We start from the raw sequence: 24,703 nt of genomic DNA, 5'->3' as shown, positions 1-24,703 counted from the left end.
TTTTTTTCTTTTCCCCCCATGTTCAGGATTGAGCTAATAATCCCAATACAGAATATCTCTGTACAATTTGAGTTAGTTATAGATCCTTAAGAACTTGAATACATGCCAAAGCTATCTTTGAGAAGAGAGAATACTACCAGCTTTTTAAAAATACGTTTCTTAGTTCCATCAGAAGACTGGCATGTCATTCATTCATGTTTGGAAATAACATGTCTTAAATGATGCCCCCAGATATTAGTGATTCATTCCTTTCTCATTAAGTGGAACAGACTTTCAATGGTGACATAAGAAGAGGACCACAAGGTGACTGAGAAAGAGGACTTTACAGTTAGCTGTGTAAATTACTTCTGCTCCGTATTTCCCCAAACCACCTCCTCCTTTGTGGCAAACCCTGTTCTAGGTCCTGGGAGTGGAACAGAAACCACTGCCTCCTGAAGCTCACTTTCTCAAAGCGCATGATCTACCTACAAAATTCTTTAGCTAAATATCTGAGTTGTGTTTGGCTTTTCTTTGTTTCGGTGTTGAATCTTGGTTTTTCTCAGTAAAGTAGAAAGAAAGGAATGGAGGATGGTTTCTGAAACTTTTGCTTAGAATTTCACATTAATTCCTTAAATGAAATTTCAATAGAGCTGATAGATGGATAAATGGTCCTCATATTCAGAACTCTCTTCTGTGGACGTCTCATGGGACAGAAACTCCCCAAAAGTTGCTCCTTTGTGAAAGTCCTCAGATTGCAAACCTATCTTTGGGAATGAGGGTAATAGGTGATGTGTTAGTAGCACTTAATGAATTAGAGTGAAATAATGTGTGAATGCAAGCAGCTGTCACCAAAGACAGAGCAGGGCCACAGAGACATTAGGTTTTGAAATGTGAAAAGGGCTCAAGGTAGAGAACAAGGTATGGAATTCTAGGTAGCTGGGAGGGACACGGGGACATGAGGTGGAGCTGTGAACACAGGGCAGGAGTTCAAAGACAAACTTCCTTTTCTCTCCGTTCTTGTCTGCTATAACCTTGAGACCTTCTCCAAAATAGCTCTAAGCACCATTTCAAACTTGAGTTTTTATATATTCTAATCAGAATAGGATATAGGGGGAAGCAGGGAAACAGGAAGCACTGGGTAAACATAAAAGTGTTCTCTTTCCTTCTTAAGTATTTAGAGACTTGAACTAAGATTGATTGTGTAGTCTCAAAACGGGGCCTTGATGTGTAGAAATTTGTGTTCTAACGGATTCTTCTGCAAATGGTTGTTGAGTCATGTGATAATCTATAGATATTACTGTCTTCTTAGATATTACTTTTGCAAGAATAAATTTGTTTAGTTGTGTTGAATATCGGTGATCTTCACGGCCTGAATTTAACACTAACAACAGTGACAATAATTTCTGAATTGTTCGTATGAATAGTATCTTAAGCATTTTCTTCTTCAAGGAAACACAGTAAATGTGTTACCAATCTAAGGTGTTTCTTTCTAAAACTGAACTTCCATCTTTTCTCTCGGGTTTCTCTTTTGAGTTGATGGCCACGAATTCTTCCAGACAGTTACCCACACAGGTGTTTGAAATCAAGGGGACCTTCCCACCGGCGGCATTGCTTTTGTGACAGAATGTAATTTATTCTGCCCCTCTGAACTCCACGCTGGTGTTCTTTCCTGTTGCAGGGATTCCGATCACTGAGCTGTGAGTACAAGATGGAAAATGTAACCAGAACGGTAGTGTGTGACCTCGGGAACCCTATGGTGGCTGGAACGAATGTAAGAGAAAACCAGAAGCCCTTACTGATTTCTGTCTAATTGAATTTTAAAGAGAACTGATGGAAAGCTCTCCAATTAGCACTCAGCAATTTAGCACAGAGCAATTAAAACAAATTAGGCAGGAAATTACCAAGGTAATGGGATTTAGCATTATAACCAGCATGGAGTGGATAATCTAAGGTTAAAAACACAAAAAGATGAATATTTTTATATGCTTTCTCTCTGGACATTACTCTCACGTGTCTTTAAGTCAAAATGAACCCATGAAGACGTTTTTTTACTAAGGATTTTTTTCTTCGAATTTTTTTTCTTTGAATTTTACAACAACTTTTTTCTTTGAACTCGAAAACAAATATGATGTAAGTAAAGGACTGAAGAAATAATATGATTAAAATTTTTACCAAAGATAATTAAATTTCTATGTCTACTATAACTCCCATATGAATATCATCCACAGTATTTTCATCTTAAAATACTACCATAATTCGGCTTTTGAATCAGCTTTACCACGTCACTTGAAGAAGAATACAGAAAAATGTAGCGAGAAAAAGAAAGGATTAGTGATGTTCTGTTAACGTGCTTAGGAAAGAATAAGGAAATGGGTTTTTCCCTCTACTCCACCTCCTCCCCCTCCTTTTTCTTTCTTTGTTTCCAGATCTAGGAACTTCTCATCCAGGATTACTTGTAGAGGACAAATTTATTTTATGCAATTGAAGTTCAAGTATATGCATACGAACTTCTTGTAATAAATATCACCACCGAAGTGATTATTTTGTCATAAATCAGAAAAAAAATCCTGAAATCTACAAATGCCACATAACTAAATATTATATAAAGTAAACATATGTATTCTTTTATTTTAAACTAGATGTCTATGATTATCGATGAAGTGACCTGTTTGAAAAAAAATTATGAAAAATTTATAATTGCATAGGTTTTTATTAGGACAGCTTCCCAAATTATATTCCACAGAGTGCTAATCCCTTGAGAAAAATCTTTAGAGGGGATTTCTGTGGTTACTGCTGAATATCACATCCTCTGGGACACTCAGGTGCACATTTGCATTTTAAAGGTACTGAGAAGTCTTGCAGTTAATAAACCTTTTAGCCCAAATGTTTCACACATTTATTTGAGCATTCGAAACTTTCTATCAATACCTATTCCCAGTTTATACTCTAGGATATTGTGCTACAATAATGTTTCTGCCTTTTTACACTATAATAAACCCTATTCCTTTGATCCTGAGTAGTTAAAAAAATGTGTCATGCTGTAGTCTAGTGTACTCACTTATTGGTTCAAAAAAAGTAAATATTTAAATGAAAGGTAAACTTTATCACAGAATTTTGATGAGCTTACATGTATTGACAGCCCTCTGTGTTATCAACCCATCACTGGGTGCTTTTTTTTTAATGTTTAATTTTTACAACAACTAAAAATCCTATGAGTCAGGTATTTTTCCGGTGTTATGGGAGAGAAACGTGAAATTCAGAGAAGTCCGATGAATTGCCCAAAGTCACACAGGTTAAAGGACAGACCCAAGATTCGAACCACGCCTACAGACAAAGCCCATGTTCTATCCTGTCTGCAAAATTGTGATAAGTACTTGGATGAAAACTAATAAATAACAGATGAGACATTTAAATGAGGCCATGAAAGACGAAATGGAATGTCTAAGCTATTAGAACATTTTTCATTAGAATCTTTTTATCTAGAAGCTAATAAATCCTTTTGCTAGTTTTCATCAAAAATCCAACCACCTAATGTGATATGAAGAGGTCTCCCTCGGGCCAAAGAGACATGAATTGACATAGTGGCAACAGTGTTAGCATCTATAGATGACCAGGCACTTATTTCTTTTTCAGTATTAAAAGTGTTACCTCTAGACCAGAGAACATCTAAGATCATCAATAACTAAGAATAGCTTTGGAATGAAAACCAGCCACCGGTGTCATTCAAAGTGGAGGGTAAAAGTGGCAGTGAGGTCTTAACCACAAATGTGTTTATGTGAAACAATGTCAATCCGTTTTACCAGCAAATAATCTTCAGAAGTCAAGAAAGTAAATTGTTTGTATTCATTTATCTCTGAGGTCTATAGTGGAAGAAACCTAATAGCTTTCTTATCTCACCTTTTAATACCCTTAAACACATCAAATTTTATTGCATTCTGTTTTGTTCAAAAACACTTTGATTTCTTTATTTATTTATTCATTTTGTATCTTAAAAAGAATACTCTCAGTGGATTATAGTAAAATTCCAAAAGTAAAAGCAGTCCTAAATAATAATAATTAAAAAAAGCATCATAAATTTCCAGGAATATTTATTCTAGTCCCAATATTTTTAAACATTCGTTTTCAAGTGACTTTATGTTTTAATTTAATAAAACATTCAAGGCAGTATTCAGAAGTGTCACTCCTGATTTGTTAGTAATATCTTTTTCATAGAATATAGTAATATAAAATATTTATATGCCAATAAGATTCATAAAAACTTGCAAAATCTCTCAACCAAGAAAACAAGAAAATATTAAGAACACATGCCTCTCTTACTAATATGTAGTTTTCACGCCTTCTGTGTATCTTCACCCCATGCTGAATTGCTTTATAATGAAAACCAACATTAGACAGGCTTCATCACAATACAGTAAGAGCCCCCTTCACTGGAAGGGTACGAACAATGGCATACTCTTTCTCATCATTCTTTTTTGATTAGAAACAACCACTTTTATTGCTACCTCTTCTATATAACTGGTACCGAGCTAGAGTCTGAAAATATCGAGATGAAAATTCACAATCCCCATTCCATCAGAAAGTCAAATTTAGCACTATTATAGGTTGAGTGATAGGAGAGTATTAAAGGGGAAAGAGAATAAAGAGAAAATTTCTGCCTGGGCTGGTCTGAAGGATCAGAGGATGTGTTGCAGGAGGTATTCTTGCCCTGAGCTTTGAAGCATGAGCAGGGAAAGGCTTATGAGGTATCTAAAGAAGAAGAAAAGCGCATGCAAAAGCCCAGAGGTCTGAGAGAAAATTGCACATTTGGCATTACGAAGGTATTCACCAGTGGCTGGGGCATAAGGATGCATTAGGCTAAATAATTAGACATATCTGGGTTTAAATCTCAGCTTTGCCATTTATCAGCTGTGATGCCTTGGGCAAGTCACGCTGAAATGGGAGAATTCCTATCAGCAAGAATGTTTGAGGCAAAGAAATGATATAATATGATATAAAGCCCTAGTGGCTTATAGCACAATCAGTAAGGGCTAGTAAAATGATGATTTATAATAAACATGGTAATTTATTATTAGTTTATGTTTTACCGGTTCATATCTCTGGCTCATGAGTTTTTAATTACAGGTTTGATTCTCACAGTATAGAGTCAGTCCGGAGGGATTTCAATTCTAACTACGCAGTTTATTCGCTCTGTACCTGGAGCAAGTCCTCAGATTGCCACTATAATGTAAAATGTCACCAATCACAGTACCTGCCTCGTAGAGCAGTTGTTGTGATTACATGAGAGAATATGTGTAAGGCTTAGCGCAGTATATGGGAGAGTAAGTAATACTGTTACCTGTCTTAGTATCTTTACTTCCTTGTTTATATTACCATTGGATTTATTTTTCTCCATTTTTTAAAAATCTGTTTTCAAATTATAAAGATAATATGAGCAGTTTTAACACTTTGAAAAATAGAAGTAGAAAAGTAATCCAAATACTCATAACATCAACATAACTATAGCATATTATTCTGGTATATTTTCTTAGAACCCATTCTCATTGTCATACAGTAATTTTTCCAGTGATAGACTTTTAAAACCATAGTCGAAACACATTGCACAGGCAACTTTGTAACCTTTTTTCTTTACTAATCATCATTATATCAGAAGTATTTTTCACCTTATTGATAGGCTTTACAGCCAGAATTTCAGTGTCTACATTAAAGTCCATTGAACGGAAGCATCGCAGTTTTCTAAAACAATCTCCTTTTGTATATTTAGGTTGTTTTTAATTTAGCATACACAGAAGATGTCCGGAGAAAAGTTGGTATGGGGCTAAATGAAGAGAGGGAATCAAAATACATAGGGACTGAAATTATCTGGGCCCTACAGTCTCAACTGCATCATTTCCTCTCAACTCTCAGTCATCGAGGGTGGAAGCAGAAAATGGATAGAAACGGAAAAATAAACAGCAGTCTATGGCAGAGTTTTGCAGGATGACCTGAAAAGCTTTTTATGCTATGTATAAGATTCCTCTCACGTCATGATATATATTGTCTTGTGTGACCTTTTTTTTTTTTTTTTTTTAGTATTCTCTGGGACTCCGGTTTACAGTTCCACGTCTCGAGAAGACAAACATGAGCATTAACTTCGATCTTCAAATCAGAAGGTTAGACCTTTAAATGCCTAACGCTCGGAATTAAAGGTCCATAGCGAAAGGAATGCTGCTGGTCAAGCTTCTTCCCCTTAAAAGTCCATCTGAAATTGGAACCCAGACTTTCACAGCCCATTTTATCTTTATTTTTCTCAGTTATCTCAGTTTTTTCGGTATTTTTCGTTCTGAAAAAGAGATGGCATTCTCTAGGCCAAGTTATGAGAGCGAAATTTTATCCTAGGCGCTGTTCCATGCTTTATTTTCCTTTTTCCTCATTTGGCCTCTTTGGCAGCTAGAGCTGAGGCCTGTGGGTGGCTGCCCCCTTTTACTAAGACGGATCCTGTTTGGGATTCAAGTGCGACTTTCCCCTTTCACCATCTATTCTATTCACTCCTTCATGGCGGGACAGAATGCTTCGTGAGCGAGAAGAGCAGTGTGCATGAGGAGCAGGCAGTCTCAACTGTGGACGGCAACCCGTGAGCCAGTAACGGAATCAATATAATCGCTCTTGACTCATATTAGAAGAAAAGGAAATTAAATGGAGTATATCTCAGAGTCCTGTTCGTGAGACTTTCCTTTCGGATTAACATAAATACGTACAGTGAGATACCCCGGGAGATGTGTGTGTTATTTTGTGGTCTGCGATTTTAGAAGGTTGAAAAACCCTGAAGCAGACAACACATGCAGGCATCCCGTCGGTATTTATAACTGGCCCAGCATGTTCTGATATAAAAATGACTGTGAAATCAGTATCTACAATTCGGGTCTCAAATACTGGTGTGCAGTGTGGCTAATCTCTAAAGGTACCTTCTGTCCTAGAAGAAGAAGGTGTCATTAGAGTGTGATGACTTTTAGAAAAAATTGTTATGCCCAGTGGATTATTTCTTAATAGCTACTTAATGAAAAGTTTAGGAATTTTTAAAAATTATATAAACTGTAAGAATGAAGGCGATTTCAAAAATCTGCAGCCTGTATCACAAACCATATCCTCTGAACTTCGTCCTACATTCCTAGGGAGAAAAGTTTTCTAACTTACTTTCAGTGTCCTTTACTGACCTTCATTAGGTCTTTTTTGAATGTGACCTAAATATTTTCTGCTGAATCTTAGAATTTTCTTTTTTACTCAAATTACTGATGCGTTGCAGACAGGATGAATTCTTCTGTAATATCCCTTCACTGTACCAAAAGCTTTTTAAATCCCTTTTTTTTTAATCTACATAAATGTATGTTTCCCCAAAGGTTCAGGTAATCGTAAATATTTTCATTTGGGAAATCTGTTAATATTTGTAAGATTTAAGAAAAGGACCACCCTGACAGCGGGCTGAAGTCTCCATTTCTCCCCATCGCTGTTTGAGACAATGATCCTGTGGGGGCAGGCCACACTCTGTCCCCTGGGGAAAGATACATCTCATAAAATATGCAGCCTTTATTGAGAAAGAAAGTCCGTTACAAAGGTGCAAAGCAAGTTCCTTGACGTTTCTTTCTTACTCTTGGATGCAGTTGCTGATAACAGAGGGGATGCCATTTCTTCTGTTAAAGGATGCTAAATGATGTCCTAAATACCTGCCCCAGATCCATCCTGAAGACCAGCATTTAAATAATGAATTTGGCGATGAAGTGCTAAATCTGACGGAAAGTAGAAATGGTCACATTTTTAACATCTCCCTTCATCTGAAAGAATAGGCCACGATTATATTCCATCCTTAAATGCTATAAAACTCATGACTGTTTTAACATGACCCTGAAAAATATGAAAATATAGAAGTGCAGAAAGAATTGGAGGGGCTACCGGAACATACGTAAAGTATCAAATCCCAAAAACGTACGTTACAGAGATAAAAGTATTTGAGAAGACTTTTAGTACTCGAATACTGAAGTGTTTGAGGAGCCAGCGTTCATGTGCATGCTCTGCTGGCAGACTCCAAAGATGTAAATAAGTATTTAATGGATGGTTTGCATCTAGTTTAAATGTGTTTAAACTAAAACTAAACTAAAGCAAATGCTCTGAAGTCAAAAGCTTTTGACCACATTGACCACTGTTACACACATTTAATGCCCTTTTCCACAAATAGACCCCAAAAGAAAATGGGCTTTATAAATTAATAAACGTAACATATTTCATGTTACCAAATATTTGCACTCAATGGTGTCTCCATGCTCTGGCTCTATGCGACACGTAAACATTTTCCTGCCTGGGTAGAGTGGGTCTCCAATGGCAGTTCCCATGTATACACATGTCTTTGTGATCATCACTGCAGCTGCTTTCTCGGTAATGGGGAAATTGTGTTGTGTTTGCTGACATTCCAAAGACCACAGAAAGCATAGCAGGAGTGCTAGGAAATAGGAAACAGTAGAGAAAAAGAAAAATTGCATTGGAGTAGTGAGCGGAAAACATGTTTATCCTTGGTGCATGACGTAGGGTGTAGTCGTGGAGAGGAAATTCATCGTGCCTCATATAGAAGCTAGCAGTGACAGTATAAATAGCTCAGCATCCAAGGTGGTGATGAAGTGCTCGTTTGTATGTAGCAGTGGTATTAGTGAGGGGGGTTTCCTTACCAGAAAGAGGTCAAAGAAGCATCTAAGTTCTATGTCAAGCCTGGTGGCTTTCTCAGTAGGAGATTCTGTTGATACCACTGGTTGCAGTACCAAGTGTCATGGTGAGCTTATGTGACAGGATAATTTTGATCAGCCAACCAGGTCTAGCCTGCTTTTGTTACACTTTAAAACAGTCTCTGGAAATCTCATGTTGGACTCATGTCCTGAGATGATTTCAGTGCTTGACATCTATTGACCGTTTCAGGGAGCTGTGAGTAAAGGAAATCATGTTGTTTGAACCACCTGCAAACAAAATGCTGAATTATGGGTTAACTTAAATGACACTTCTTTCCTCCGTAATTCTAATTCCCACTGCCACAGAGCAGTAGTGAACTAGAAAATAGAACAAAGTCGGTGTCATCTGTGGAATAACTAAACAATTTCCAAACTAAAGAGTTCCCCATAATGGATTTGAGACCACAAAGTCTGTGACAAGCGGAATTAGTTAATGACTTCTTAGTAGTTAGTAATTCAGAATCCCGCCTTTAAAACAAAACAACAACAACAACAAAAACTTTTTAGCTGACTAATCCTCCCCAGATGTGATAATGATAAAGTGGCCTGGAAACTGGGGTTCAAACTTTGGTGAACAAGTCCCTCTGGGCTCATCACAAGCTTAGCAGAGATACCCCATTACAGGAAATGAGCCTGACATTTGCCCGTTTATATCTTTTATGTGTGTTTGCAGTTTAAGTTGCCTTATCAGTATATACAATCGAACAGGACTTTTCAAAAGCCATGTGGGAACGGTTCTGTCTCCTCCTCCTTTGAAAGCAAACTTTTATCCAGCTCCCACATTTGGAAAGCTTCAAAAGCTATACAGAACATACACCCCATTACCATCACCGCGGTATTAGAGCCTGTTCATGGAATCCACGTGAGATTCGATAAGGAGAAAAGAGGCTTCCTCTTCCTAAATGAGCCCTGACTATAAACATGACCTGTTAGTGGTGGCGTGGCCACATCTCAGTTTGCTAAAAGCCGCATCGTCCTTCGGGATATTAGGGCGACTTCAGTGAAAGCACAGTAAGACAGTAAATGCAAGGGGGATCACATCCAAAGCTCATGAGACCCGGTCCATTTTCCTTACAGCACTGGCTGCTTAACATATGCATTTTTTAAAAGTTAAATTTCATATCTAATTATATTTGCTTGAAAGAAAGAAACAGCAAACTTGAAAATCATTTTGCCACTGTTCAAAAAAATACAATTAAGAGAGATTCTTGATGCATTTGACAAACATCCATGTCCTCTGCCCATTGCCTCTGCATGAACTGCCCAGCTTTGTCTGATGTCACTTCTTTTTGCCATCGGCCATGCTTCTGTTAGCCCCCACCCCCCAGTCAGCCAGTGAGCAGGCAGGGTGTGTACACGTATTTTAATATTACTTAAGAAGTAAACCATAAGGGAAGTAAATTTGCTGCCAAAACAATGTATGGTATGATGCATTCCAGAGCCACATGCAAATGTTTTTCCCTTATATGCCGCTCTTGGATTATTCTTGCCAGTCCTCCCCTTTATTAGCATGGAAAATCAGGAGTTGATTTGCTATCCTTTTCCATCTGATGGGCAATGAACATGATACACAGATTAGTTAAGGAATATATCCAAGGTAGATGCTGGAAAATGAACTCAGCTCACTGCCCTATGGGTTCGGCCATTGAAACAAAAGGTATTAGCTTTTCTGGATTTCTGTTGTGTTTTCAGATAAGGTGTCTCCTCGTGGAAAATTACTGCATTACTTTTGATCATGTAGCGATCAAGATAAAAATTTACAAGTGGTTATGATTTTGCAGAATGGATATGCCACTGTTTTCTAAATTATCATATTGGTCATGTGTGCTGCTCTTGTGATACATAGAATGTTTTTAATGATCATACGTTATAGTAACACATCTGAGAAAATACATTTAAATCATGTGTCATTGTTTTTAGTTCCAACAAGGACAACCCAGACAGCAATCTTGTGAGCCTACAAATCAACATCACTGCTGTCGCTCAAGTAGAAATAAGAGGGTAAGTAATAAGCAAGGTGTTGTCTTAGTTATGTTATAATAATAGCTTTGTGTATGTGAGAGCAATGATAAGATACTAGCAAAAACTACATGGGAGTTTCCTAATGCATTAGAGATGACAGTTCACTTTGGTCATAAATTTTCATTCTTTTCTATCCATTGTTAGCCTTCCATTGGAAAGCAGAGTAAACTCTGTAAGATAATTAACCCCAAGGATATCAAAACAAGAGCTCACTTTATTCCCCAAACTGACAGTTCAGTAATCAAACTATAAAAGCCAGTGATAAGAAGCCAGATAAAATAGACAACCATGTGATTTCCTGAAAGTCTCCCCTCTCCAGTAATTATTCTGGGATAATGAAAACTCAGCCTCACCATGCCACATCTTGAGTTTAAGAAATGGCTGACTCTTAGATGTGAGGGTTGATGGGAATCTACATTTTATCTCTTTTTCCTTCTGTCCTATTCTTTGAAGAAGGTGCCAATAAACAACTGATGGAGAGACAGGAGGTAAGTGGTCAACTAAAAGGCTTGGAATAACTACCATCTGGGAAATCCGTGCCTGGGGGCGAAAATAAATCAGAAATGGACTGCATGTCCTTCTTATCTTGCCCAAGTGTGGACTTCATTAATTTTCTTTTAATTCTTGTTTCTTCTAAACAATCAAAGTTGGCTAAAAATGTCAACTAGTCTTTTTTGGGCCAAATTGTTACTAGGATTCCAGCCTTCCCAGTTCCCTCTTCCTTTCCCATAGGTCCTGAGTGGGTCACACCCCTCCACGATGGCAACTATAGACTTCTGCACTCAGAAAACGCATTGTCACTATGCGTTTTCTCACTGCTGCACTCTGTTGCTCTCCGTGGGGGTGGGGAAGGCGTGTGCGTGTGTAGGAGATGCTCTATCCTGGACCACTGAGGCTCCACCTGGTGGATTAGAGAAGAAGAATAATACCTAAGGTTTACTGATTCTTTCATGTGCTATCCCAACATGTTAGCACATTTTAGTATGTACTGCTGTCCTCGCTGCACCAGTGAGGGAATTTTGGCACAGGGACTTGAAAGCGACGTAGCTAGGAAGTGAGGTCTAGAATATAAATACAAGCAGCCTGTCTCCAGGTGCATGTTTATAAATGATCATGCTCTACAGCGTATGAGAGTTTTTTGAACCTTATCTACACAAAATCTTATTTTATATATGCTTCTGTGATTTTGTTCATTCTAACTACATTGATTCATTCATTTTAACTGCAGAAGAGTATAACATTGTAAAACCATACCATAACTTATCCATTCTACTCTTAATGAACATTGGAGGGGGGTGCGGTTCTTTCTTTTAGTTTTTTTTTAACAAACTTTTTTTGTACATATCTCCTGGCACACATGTGGAAGAATATCAGAATGCTATATGCTTAGAGTATGTGTGTGTATATATATATAAACATATACATATATACATACATATATACATCTATATTTACCTACATACTGCATCTTCTTTATATATTTATTTATCGATTGACACCTAGGTTGCTTTCATATCTTGACTATTGTAAATAATGCTTCAGTGAACAAAGGGATATATATATATATCTTTTCGAATTAGTGTTTTTGTTTCCTTCAAATAAACACCCAGAGTGGAATTGCTGGGTCATATGATAGTTCTATTTTTAATTTTCTAGTTTTATATCACTGTGGTCAGAAAAGATGTTTGAAATGATTTCAACCTTCTTAAATTTACTGAGACATGTTTTGTGGCCTAACATGTGGTCTATCCTGGAAAATGTTCCATGGGCACTTGAAAAGAATGAGTATTCTGCTATTCTGAGTAGAATGTTCTATAAATATCTATTAAGTCCTTTGAGGTAATGTGTTGGTTAAGAGCAATGTTTCCTTGATTTTCTGTCTGAGTGATCTATTCATTGGTGTAAGTGGGGTGTTAAAGTCCCCTACTATTATTATATAACTGTCAATCTCTCCCTTTATGTCTGTTAATATTTGCTTTATATATTTAGGTGTTCCTATATTGGGTGTGTAGATATTTACAAGAGTTATATCCTCTTATTGGATTGATCCCTTTGTCATTATGTAATACTCTTCATTGTCTCCTGTTATGGTCTTTGTTTTAAAGTCTATTTTTTCTGATGTAAGTATTGGTACCCCAGCTTTCTTTTTGTTTCCATTTGCATACAATATCTTTTTTTCACCTTTAGTCTGTATGTGTCTTTCTCTCTGAAGTGAGCCTCTTATAGACAGCATGGTTCTTTCTTTATTGATTAGCCACCCTATCTATGTCTTTTGATTGGATCATCTAGTCCATGTACATTTAAAATAATTGTTGATAAATATGTAGTTATTGCCATTTTATTGTTTTCTCATTGTTTTTGTTGTCTTTGTCTGTTCCTTTCTTCTCTTGCTCTCTTCTCTTGTGCATTGATGACTTTAGTTAGTGATATGTTTGGATTCCTTTCTCTTTATTTTTGTGAATCTGTTATAGGTTTTAGGTTGGTGAAGCCATCGGAATCTAGAGTTTGGGGGTGGTTTTATTTGTCGGTTGGTTGGTTTTTGGCTTTTTGTTCTTCTAGGAAGGGTTTTAACAATTCAATTTAATTCTTTGATATAAAGCTATCCATATTCTCTAATTCTACTTGAGTGAGCTTTGGTAGTTTGTCTTTCAAGGAATTTGTCTATTTCATCTTAGTTGTTAATGTTTTGTGTATAAAGTTGTTCATAATATTCTTTCATTTTCCTTTTAACATCTGTAGGACTTCTGATTAGGTCCCCACATCACTCTCAATATTGGCAATTTGTATCTTTTACCTGCCTTTTTTTTTTCCCCTCTGGTCAGTCTGGCTAGAGTTTAGTGATCTTTTCAAAGAACCACATTTTGGGGTACATTGATTTTTTTCTTTTTTTAAATTAGTTTTTTGCTCTTGTTTTTGTTTTCTATTTCATTTGTTTCTGTTTCTGTTGTTATTATTTCCTTCCTTCCGTTCACTTTGGGTCGGGGTTTCTCTTCTTTTCCTCATTCCTCTATGTAGAAATTAGTTCATCGATTGGAGATCTCTCTTCTTCTCTTATATAAGCGTTTCGTGTTCTAAATTTCCCTCTAACAACTGCTTTAGTAGCATTCCAAAATACTGATATGTTGGGCTTTCATTGTAACTCAGTTCAAAATATTTTCCAATTTCCTTTGTGATTTCTTCTTTAACTCATAAGTTGACTCATAGGAAGTGACCTGTTTGATTTACAGATATTTGGAGCTAATCTAGATGTTTTATTTTTGTGCATTTCTAATTTAATTTCATCCCTCTCTTTATGAGAAAAACACTATTTTAAATAACAAAAGAAAATGCAAGGATTATTTTTATGATCTTATTTTTATAGCTTTCAAAAAATCAGAACTGGCGTATATAAAATTTGGTCTCCTTTAAATGTAGCCTATCTTCATTTTACTCACTACAAATAAATGGAAACTGTTTAATTCCAAAATAAATTTTAAATTGGGAACTGTTTTTATTCCACAAGTCATAATTCAGTCCAAGGCAATTAGGGATTAATGTAACTGTATTTATCCTCGCATATTCATTTTATGAGATTAATATTTTAAAGTATTTCTCTCATCACTTATGGCACCAATGTTTCTAAGTAAAAAAGTAGGAAAATTTCTATTCATTTTGCCAATAATCGAAACATAATTATAATTAGGTTTCTGAGTGTAATTATTTTAATTGCTAGGTTAATGTTCCACAATTGACCATAATTTTTTCTCTAAGAAAAAATTCTCTAAGTTAAAATTCTTTTTAGCCATTTCACCAAGTAAAATTCTTTCCTCCAAATACTGAGCAAAAACATTAGTTCTAATGTTTAAAACTTAACAAATAGCTACTGTGTTGAAAATCTTCCATGTTTGGTCGTCAGGAAAACCTAATTTTCTTTTTGACCGATGGTGTTTATTCCAATGTATGTTATCATGCACTATCTCTAACAGTAATTTTTAAAAATTTACCATTGTTTTTTTTTTTTATTTCAAAAATAAATTCAAATGGATTTATTTCTTTGAATGGGAAAAAAATATTGAGAATCATTTTTAATTTTTAAAAATTTACCATTGTTTTTTTTTTATTTCAAAAATAAACTCAAATGGATTTATTTCTTTGAATGGGAAAAAAAATATTGAGAATCATTTCATTTGTTTCAAAGCCAGGTAAATTCATCACTGTCTTTAAACAGATTTATATGTCACTTGCTGGTATGAAGTATTAATTTAGTATAGGCCTGTAAGAAGTAAACTTAGCCACAAGAAGCAACATCACATATATTAGGATCTCGAAGAATAATAAAATGTTATCTTTTATTAAGTAATCAGGATTGAATGGGTTTGTATTAAAAGAGCCTACAATCATGAAAAACCATTTTCTGCATAGATACTGTCAACAGCAGATAGAGCCAACACTGTTCCATACAATAGATGGTAGTTGTTACTTTTGAAACTAACAAGGATTGAAATCAAGGTTGTTAAAATAGGGTTCACACCATACTAGCACATCATCAGATTTGAACTTCCTGATGGCATACAGACTTTCACTTATCAGAAACCTTATTCATTGCTTTCCCTCAATGTCCAGTGTTAGCATCGAGTACCCCCAATCTTCTTATTACTCGAGGGTCTTTGTGGAATAATGCTCTATCCTTTATCTTAGAAAGTGAGATCGATTCGGTAAGGGTTGTTAGGTTATTGCACTGGCTGTTCTTCCAGGGCTAGTTAGTTAATGAGATTCTTTTTCCCTTTCTTCTTAAAAACAAAAACAAAACAAACAAAAAAAACTTTGGGAATAGTGAATAATGCTTCATTTATTTAATTGGGATCTTTAGAGACCCATTCTTTGTCATGGTTTCCCCAGATTTGAAAAGGTCTTCAGAGATTAGATAGGGTGAATTTTGAGAGTCATACTTTTTGAATGATTTTCCCATGCCCTGTGATGGGTTTCTTCATAGATTTTTACTTGATTTTGTCATAGAAGAGGGTGAGAGGTGTCAAGTTTGTACTAAAACCCTTGCAGCTTAGTGGTACATTGTATATTGGAATAGAGTAGATGGCACTGAGTAAGCCAGAGCTATAGTCTTCGCCTGTAACTAATCTCCTACTTCCCTGGACATCAGTTTTCCTTTCATTTATAAAATGAGAGATTCTCAGCACAATGTCTCCACAGTACCGGCCAAGGTCTCAATTTATGATGCTATGGTCGTGGAGGATTTAGGACCAGTGCTACAGGATTGGTGAGCATAAGAACAAGAACAACAACAACAACAACTAAAAAAAGGTTTTCCTAGAGCCTCACGATGGAGGCAGGACTGGAGTCAGCTCTCTGCCACCAAGCTAAGGAGCTAAGAGCAAAGTGAAGTTTTGGGGGGTGAGGGCATCAAGACTCCAAGCTCTCTGGGCATCTGTCTGATGAAAGCAACCTTGACGCCATGTCCTGAACGCTTCTCCTCACCAAGTCCCCCACTTTCGATCTAAACAGATTTACTCAATGCAAGTAGGAAAGGAGTACGTGGCAAACAACAAACCTCTTTAAGGGTAGAGAATGTTGAAGCATCTGCCCAGAAAGGCTGAGCCCTGCACTTTTTATTTTAATACTGACACAGTAAGGGTGAAGGCAAAGGATGGGTAAATTGTTTGCAATTCAGTAACATTTCCATGGGTTTTCAGTTTTAAAAAACGTACCTTTCCTCCCCACCCCTCGAAGACAATGCAGGCATATCAACTTTAACCAAAAGCATTTGAGACGTTTTCCAATTATTTGTGGTATACGACCCAAAAAGTTTATAATTTTCTAGATGAGGAAGTAGAGACATACAGACATTAAAATATTTTCCCTTGGGTCAGAATTTAACCCAGTAAAGTTTACTTTCTGGTTTAGAAAGAGATAATGTTTGAAGTTGCTGGAAGCTGTGTTAATTACTGGATACTCATAAAAGGGCATTTAAGACATCTAATTGCCAAAAGAGATGTCTTCTGTTGAAGTCATTTTTAGCTGAAAGTCTAGGAATTCTTTTAAAGATATCTTTTAGCCAAAAACTGCTAGAAAGCATTGTGGGTTTGAGAATTATGTTTTTAAAGATTTTGTAAAAATAACGATTATGTTTGTAATCCCCTTTTAATATTAGAATAGTGCTTTCATCTAATGCTCACTCTCTAGGTGTAAGTTCCAGAAAGATACCTATATGTCAAGTTAAAATCCTACTTACACGATTGCACCATTTAACTCTCTCTCACCCTTGAGTTATCTATAAGACAGCTCTAGAACATAAACGGGCTTTATTTTGTTTTGGCTCCAGGCCTGGCCTTGTGAGAGGTATGGCCGAATTAATGGGAAGTCAAAGAAATCCAAGAAAGAAGAAAATACAAGTGGCCATTTTTCTACTATGAAGTATTTAACTGGAAACTATATTTCTTCACAACTGGACATTTACCATACCACACAGAATTATTTTCACTCACTCACCAAAAAAAAAAAAAAAAAAAAAAAGTCCCATTTTTTCTTCATATAGCTTACTTAAAGTAGGAGTTATATATCCTGTACACACATACACACACACACACACACACACACACACACACACACTCTCTCTCTCTCTTTCTTACACTTAAACAGGATGTATAAATAAACATATATTCATATATGCATATTTAACATATATGCATATGTTAAATTATCCATCTCAACTCAGGAACACTCTGCTCTGCCCTCTAGTGCCCAAGATGAGATGCTCTAAAACAGTCAATCTCTGAGCGAGAGACCAGGAGTTAAAAGTCTACAGGGCATGCCTCAGACCCTTCCCTGTTCCTTCAGTTATTTTGCTGAACACCCCTTACAGCCCTTTTCTCCTTATAGGCAATATCTATTCAAATAACTCGAGATCCACGTTTTCCTGCCGCTGTTGCACTGCACACTAGTGAAACACACTTCCCGTGTGCCGTCGGCAGCAGTTAATGTATGATTCCATGTTTCAGAGTCTCCCACCCTCTGCAGATTGTCCTGCCCATCCATAACTGGGCACCGGAAGAGGAGCCCCGCAAAGAGGAGGGAGTTGGACCCTTGGTGGAGCACATTTATGAGGTAGCTGTCATCTCTGTTGAAGTTGTGTTAGGGGTCTCTTCTTATGCTCTTTACTAACAAACTCCTCCTAGCATTTTAGGAGACACCAGTACAAGATCTGAGCTTGATATAGGGTCTAGAGTTGTGCTGTCATGTGCTGGTGGGGTGTCCTGTTAAGTACCCACCATACGGTCATTTGCTTTTCGGTGACGAGAGCCCTTACACAGTGAGAAACATTTTACCTTGTTACTGTTACTCTTTTTTAAAAATGTTCTTTATTTTTTCTCTTTTTAATGCTTGGAAAGCCTAAGCATAAAAGTGACTATCTTCCTAGACTTTATTTCGCTCCTTCCTATAATTTCAGATATCCTTAAAATCCAGCCACCTCGTGAACTGAGGGCTACCAACAGAAAAGTACCAGAGAAAATTTTATAGATTATTCGCTATTTTACCAAGAAATGCTTACATTATATATATGGTGGGTGGACGGTAGATAGATAAGTATAACCTTACTGTTCATTCAAATGACCCAAATTAGACGTGAATAACTAATTCCGAGATTTGAAATAGTCTGTTGATTACTTTCCAGAAGCAAACAAGAGCTTATAAATAAGCCTGATGACCTTTTCCCCTTTCAAGTGTTAAATTGTGAGTAGGGAAGAACTTTGTTGATACATCATCTGAAACATTTAAATTTTTTACAGTTAGAGACGAAGATATAGTAAAAGGGTTAGTTTTGTACTTGTTCTTTTTTCTATTGTTTAAAATAAAGTCAGTACTCTCCGTGGAGAGAGTTATTCCTGTCCATTTTCAAGGGACCAGGGGTGGAATTCTGTTAAAAATATTGTTCCAAGCCATTTTCCATCTGAGATACCTTCTTGATTGATGCCCACTGTCTCTTTTCTATGTAACTCATACCACTGACCTAATAATTCTATGACTTTCATCTTAAATAACATTCTCTGCAGTTAACAATAAAGCCATTTCAAAAGCGATGAGCTCTTTATGTAGATAGGAAAGAAAAATCAACTCCTGGGCAGTGTCAACACGGAAACCTCTGTCATCTGCCCATCCTGCACTCAGAATCAGGAGCCCTGCCTGAAGCTGGATCAAAGCTTTGCCTTAAGCTCTCTTGATAGCAAAAGGATAACAGTGCCCAGGGCCACCTGGATTAAGAACTACACTGGGAAAAGAAAAAGGCTGTTGAATAATTTATTGAAACTGTGTGTATCGGTTTCTGTTTCAGAATGCTGAAACTTTACAGTTTGAAAACATATTCAAGTTCAATCATTCTCAGGGCTACCCTGCTTCTAATCTCAGCACAAATAGATCACAAAATGCTAGCTTAACAGTCAATAGTGCCAAAAGCAGTCAATGGATGCTTCTTATATGCTAATCTCACGTCTCGAAATATACTGTTATCAATGGATGCTATGTTGCTTTGTCAATTAAATGGGCCACCTAGTAAGGAAAACCAACTATAAATTGTTTTATTGACCATGATAACGGTCAGAACTGTGAAAAAATACAAACGATCCCTGCTATCTTTGAATTTTAAAAATTCATAGTAAGTTTAAATATCCTTAGTGGTTTTCTTTTCACAAGCCGTTTAGTGTCCCGTGAGTACAGGATTCACGTGTTTAAAAGGTTCGTCTCTTTACGAGATGTAGTCTTTCTTTCCTTGAGATTCACTGATTAAAACAGAAGGAGCTCAGCTTTGAAATGCACAGTTGACGTGAACTGTGGTGAGCCCGGGGCCTTTGGCGTTTGATGGATAGCCATTTTTCCAGAGGGTGAAAGAGAGTGCATCACATATGGTTGCAATTGGCAAGTCAGTAGTCAGGAAAGAGGCAATTTCAATGTAAAGAAAGAATAACTAGGTTTTGAAAGCATATAACTCGAATTGCATTTCTAGCACTGCGATTAAATTAATATAAATTTAAGGTGAGCCTCGCACTGACCGGACATGGTTAGTGTGGCTGTCGCGGAGGGAATCTGCCCTTAGAACCGCAGAGATCGAAGAGTCTTCTCTAAGCACGTCTTGCTTTCAGAGCTCCTCCTGCTTATGAGACTCTGTTTCCTACTTTCCACAGTCACAGTCCAGATGACTCAACACTAAAAATACATGCTTTATAGAATGGACATGGAGTATGTGGGGTTTGATATCGTCCTGCTGCCTGTGCTGTGCCATAATGTGATGTGTCCCTTGCTTGTAGCTGCACAATATTGGACCAAGTGCCATCAGTGACACCCTTCTGGAGGTGGGCTGGCCATTCTCTGCCCGGGATGAATTTCTCCTTTATATTTTTCATATTCAAACTCTGGGACCTCTACAATGTCAAACAAATCCTGATATCAACCCACAGGATATAAAGGTAGGAGCCTGGTTTAACCAGCAGCTTTGTTTACTTTTTATGGTTAGGAAAAAAAAAAAGTGGCTTGTAAAAGAAAGCAAAGCAATTATAAGTTATTTCCATGATAATGGATCAGAACTTTTGTTTTAGTTTTATAGTTACAAATACCAGACCTAACTTACAATATCATTCCCAGAAAACTTAAATTTCTCTTAGTGTTATTGCTCACAGTGACCTGTTATTTATTTAGCCTGTTTTAATACATACTTTTTATATATGGTTTGATGAGCAGCACAACCAGACCAAAATCATAGATATGTCATGTTTTGGAAAATTTGTACAGCATGCTATTTTTAAAGCCTTTTTGGTATATTGCCAAAAGTCAAGAAGATCTTGGCCAAAATGGCTTTTTGCCAAAAGCAAGTGGTGACATGTGATAATTCGCCAAAGGCCATCTCAGTGCCCTGAGAACCCACAAACTGTAATTTTCAGGACCCTGTTCTTTACTAAAGTTTATAGAGAAGCTGAGAGCTGTGCTTCTCAAACTCTTAAGCGTATCAGTATTACCTGGGACTCTAGGATACAAGTTCCGGAGTGGGGTCTGAAATTCGGCCTCTCTGCAAATGCTCACCTGATATCCACGTGGCTGGTTTCCTGGTCATACTTCGGCTGAGGAGGAAGCTATAGCATCCATGGAACTGATCCCATCCAGATTGAGATCCAAATTTGGCATTAGAATCATTCTAGAAAGGAAAGAAATTAATTAGCATAAGCCCTTGAAAATGTCACATGTGAATGAAGAAGGAAAAAACAAAACAAAACCCTTGTTAATCAGATGCTGTCCTCACAAGAGAACTGTATTTAAGAATGAACGTTCTCTAGTGGCTACGGGGACACAGTGTCTCCATGAGAAATGGTGCAGAGGGCAGGCTTCATGAAACACTCACTCAACCACCCAAGACACAGGCCTCTACTCTCAATCCAGGGCACTGGGATATTGCCTGTTATGAAAGGCTTCCTTTTATCAGCAAAATATGCTTTCTATTCAAAAAGAGGAAGACTAAAAGGAGAGTTCAGTATGAAAAGATTTATGGGGCAACAAGTCTCCTTCCTTACAGGGTCATAATAAAGAAGCCCATTTGTATGCCACAAAATTATTTAAAATACTCCCTCCTTGGAATTTTTCCCCATTTCCTCTCTCTTTGCTTTTCATTGAAATGATTTTAACGTCTTCATAGACAGTAGCTTTTTATAAAAGAACGTCTTCAAATGGTAATGTGTAACACTGAAGTAATTAAAACATTCACATATCCTGTTCTCCAGTTAACATATACTTGTATTTCAGTCATAGATTCTTGGAGCTCATGATTGCGCAGAAGGTCTCTAACTTTCTTTGAGTGTAATGTTTAGTTTATGTCTGACACTATTTATATATGTTTGTATATATTATGTAACTTGTTTAATGTGCACCATGATGGTTGCATTTTTTTTCTTTGCTGCAATTTAACAATCATTTATAGTGCCTGAAACAGTATGAGTAGATAACTTACTTTAAACATTGACAGATTCATGCAAAAGGGTTGGTGCTATATACTAAACACCTGTATTTCCTAGTATCCAGTTATTCTTTAAAGTATAGACTTTAAAAATCTGTCTGAGGTAATTTTTTTAAAGCAACTTAATTAGGCTCCTTTTGTAAAATTCTCAACCTGTGGAGTCAATATAAGAAGACTTGATTACAAGATGAAGTAATAGCTCCCTAAAATAACTAATTATAAAAATTTATGAGTTCTTGAAATTCTGAATTCGTGGACCACTTGAAGTGTTATTACTTTCAGGTTCTCAAAATGCTTTTTATCTATATTCAATCTGCATGACCCAGAGAGTCTAAAAGAGTTTTTATCAATAAATGCATTTTTAAAAATTTTAATCAATATATTTTATATCAGTAACTATAAACAATTGAGAGTACTTGAAGGTTATTTTCCTCTTAAGATATTAAATAATTTCTGGTGAAGTCATTAGTAATTCACTTGGCAATATTCTTCTTTCTAGATAACTCAGAGCTAAAGTCTATTTTCTGTCTATAATTGTTTAGTACATCTTGTTATCTTCAAAAGAATATGTCGGGGACATTTTAAAATTTAATATCAATTTCAGATTCTTACATCAAAGCTAATTGCTAGATTTTTTTAATTGAGTATAGATGGTTTTACTTTTAACTATAGTTTTGTTTTTTTTTTTTTAAGAAGTAGAGAGAGGGTAGATTTAGTAAAAGGAACAGAGGATGCAGAAATATATTTGTATAGGCAAGAATTAAATCCCAATATTAACTATTACCCACCGAGTAGACTAAGGTAAAATTCCTTACTATTTGGTTCTATAATTTCTTTATGAGTTGAGCTGTAGGTGGTGAGTGCCTCTTAAAACATCTGCCTCTGTGAGCAGTCCATTTTCAACAAACCCTTTCTGAGCATGCTCCAGTCCCCGCTGAACTAGGCACCAAAACACCCCAACTGTCAGAGGAGGAACTATAGCCCCGATTTTCAGAAGCTTCCTCTGGAGGATTTGCCAAGTTCCCTGACTACTACGTTTTCCTCTCCAACCATTCAGTTGATTTCCTTTCAGCAAATTTCCTTTCTCTCGTGTTCACATACACTTTTTCAGTCAACTTCTCCTTCCTGGATATATTCTCATTTTTGCCCACTTACCACTGAAAGTAGCTTCCTCCTTCACTGCCTCTTTCCAGCTCTCACAAAATTCTATGCAAAGTTGCTTATGAAAAAGAAAGCATCAGATTTCCTCGGAAACATTTTCTAGGGCGCCCACTCCAAGGAACCAGTGCCACCAATTCTAAAACTTTGGAAATTCCCCAGATAGCCTCTGCAGACTCTCCACAACATTGTCCTCGAATTAAATCCATCAATATTTAACATAATGTACTTAAAATAATGATTTTTTTTCCTATTTTTTAAATTACTCATACAGCAACCATTCTGGCTTAATTTTTAATTGTAAATACATAGTTTTATGCCTCAAAGCCATATTGTGGATAGAGTCGATTTCTCTGTGGTCTGGCTCGAGAACTGGACCACCATTTAAAATATCATTTCTAAAGAGAAATAAATGCTGAGTGCCAAACATCTAGTCTAAAATCTTCTGAAATACAACCCGTCTGTAAATTAAATATGTATTCCAAATGTGACTCTCCTCACACAGCCTCGAAGTCCGGAAAGGCATCAACAGGGTTCAGTTTTCCTAACAATATTTGATGCAGTTCAGTTACCCCAGCAAGCCGCCTTCATGGCTGCGAGTTTTGAAGAGCCAACGCTGACTGCCTCTGAAAGCGACTACCATGAACACTCTGTGCCCTGTGGCTGTTCTAGGAGATGATGGACGAAAGATCTCACCCACGTTCTCCTCATTTGTTGCCCCAAAACAGAGCATCAACAACCACATTAGGATGGGGGAGAGCGGGGGAGGTCGGCAAGGACCCACTGAAATGCCACTAGAAGTTGATGAGTTTTTATTTAACGACTTGCCTCACAGCAGGTTTCATGGGGATTTGCTTAGCCTGCTTTGTTGACACTGTTCAAACATCCAACTGTGAGGGGCAGTGGAATCATGGGTGGATTGTGGGGTGAGGAAGAGCTGAGTGGGCTGCCCAGCCCCTGGCAGTGCCCCCCGATCAAGCCAGCATGAGGGGGTGGCACAGCCTTGGGCTCATTCACTAATGCTTTCACGTTTGCCGCCCAGTGAAAAGGTTGTCGTCTTTGGTTGTCTGTGACGGCTTCACCTCATGAAGGCCATTTCTGTGTCTTCTATAAACTTAGCATCATAAGCACATGGCCATGAAGTTTCTGCCTCCAGGCTTGATGGTCCAGGTCAGGGGCAGAGGACTTTAATGTGGCGGTTTCTCTATAGTCTACCATCTAAAGCATTTTGAAACAGTCAACTGTCTGCAGCATTCAGACCAATCCATTAAATCTAATTTGTTCCAGATCCTTCTTGGAATAAAATTTTAGAGTTGAGTAAAAGATTTCTCAACTATTCGAAAGGCAGTAAAATAATGATTTCAAACTACCAATTTTCTAATTTTGGTGGAGTCTGTTCCTGAGGTTTGGAGAGTCCTTCAAACAGGCTATGATTTCTAGATAAGATGAAGTTGAAAAAGTAAACACTATTCAGGAACCAAAGTGCACAGAGAATAAAGGAGTTTTTAAGTTGGCAAGGCTTCGGAACGAGCGGCCAATTGCGAGATGCTGGGAGAACGGGCGACGGCATGTGAGACTGTTCTCAGGAGAGGAAGATGGAGGAGATGCTCAGATGCAACCTGCGTTAAATCACAATACGACATTCTGGGCCCGAGCTCAAGAAAGATCGCCGAGGTCGAAACGGTCTGACAGAGAGCAGACCAGGGCAGCCATCTCGCGACAGAACACGCTGTACAAGGAACTGTCTTGGGAGCCATGGAAAGCTGGAGGTTACGACTGAGTGAGACCTTGTCCCTTGAACAAGACAGTTCTC

General features: G+C 37.2%; 1 protein-coding gene across 1 annotated transcript in view; it reads left to right on the top strand.

The window, feature by feature from the left end:
* The window catches only part of ITGA8 (integrin subunit alpha 8), a 146,381-nt gene that overhangs the window by 94,093 nt on the left and 27,585 nt on the right, over positions 1–24,703 (top strand). Inside the window, 5 exon segments of the mRNA XM_006906981.2 lie at positions 1,658–1,750; positions 6,049–6,128; positions 10,644–10,724; positions 17,738–17,843; positions 20,039–20,197. Coding sequence (XP_006907043.1) covers positions 1,658–1,750; positions 6,049–6,128; positions 10,644–10,724; positions 17,738–17,843; positions 20,039–20,197 — 519 coding nt within the window.

Source organism: Pteropus alecto, unplaced genomic scaffold (assembly GCF_000325575.1).
Source record: "Pteropus alecto unplaced genomic scaffold, ASM32557v1 scaffold11, whole genome shotgun sequence".
In the NCBI taxonomy this organism is placed as follows: Eukaryota; Metazoa; Chordata; class Mammalia; order Chiroptera; family Pteropodidae; genus Pteropus; species Pteropus alecto.
Note: the sequence above shows the minus strand (reverse complement) of the source record. Positions and strands in the feature narration are given on the sequence as shown.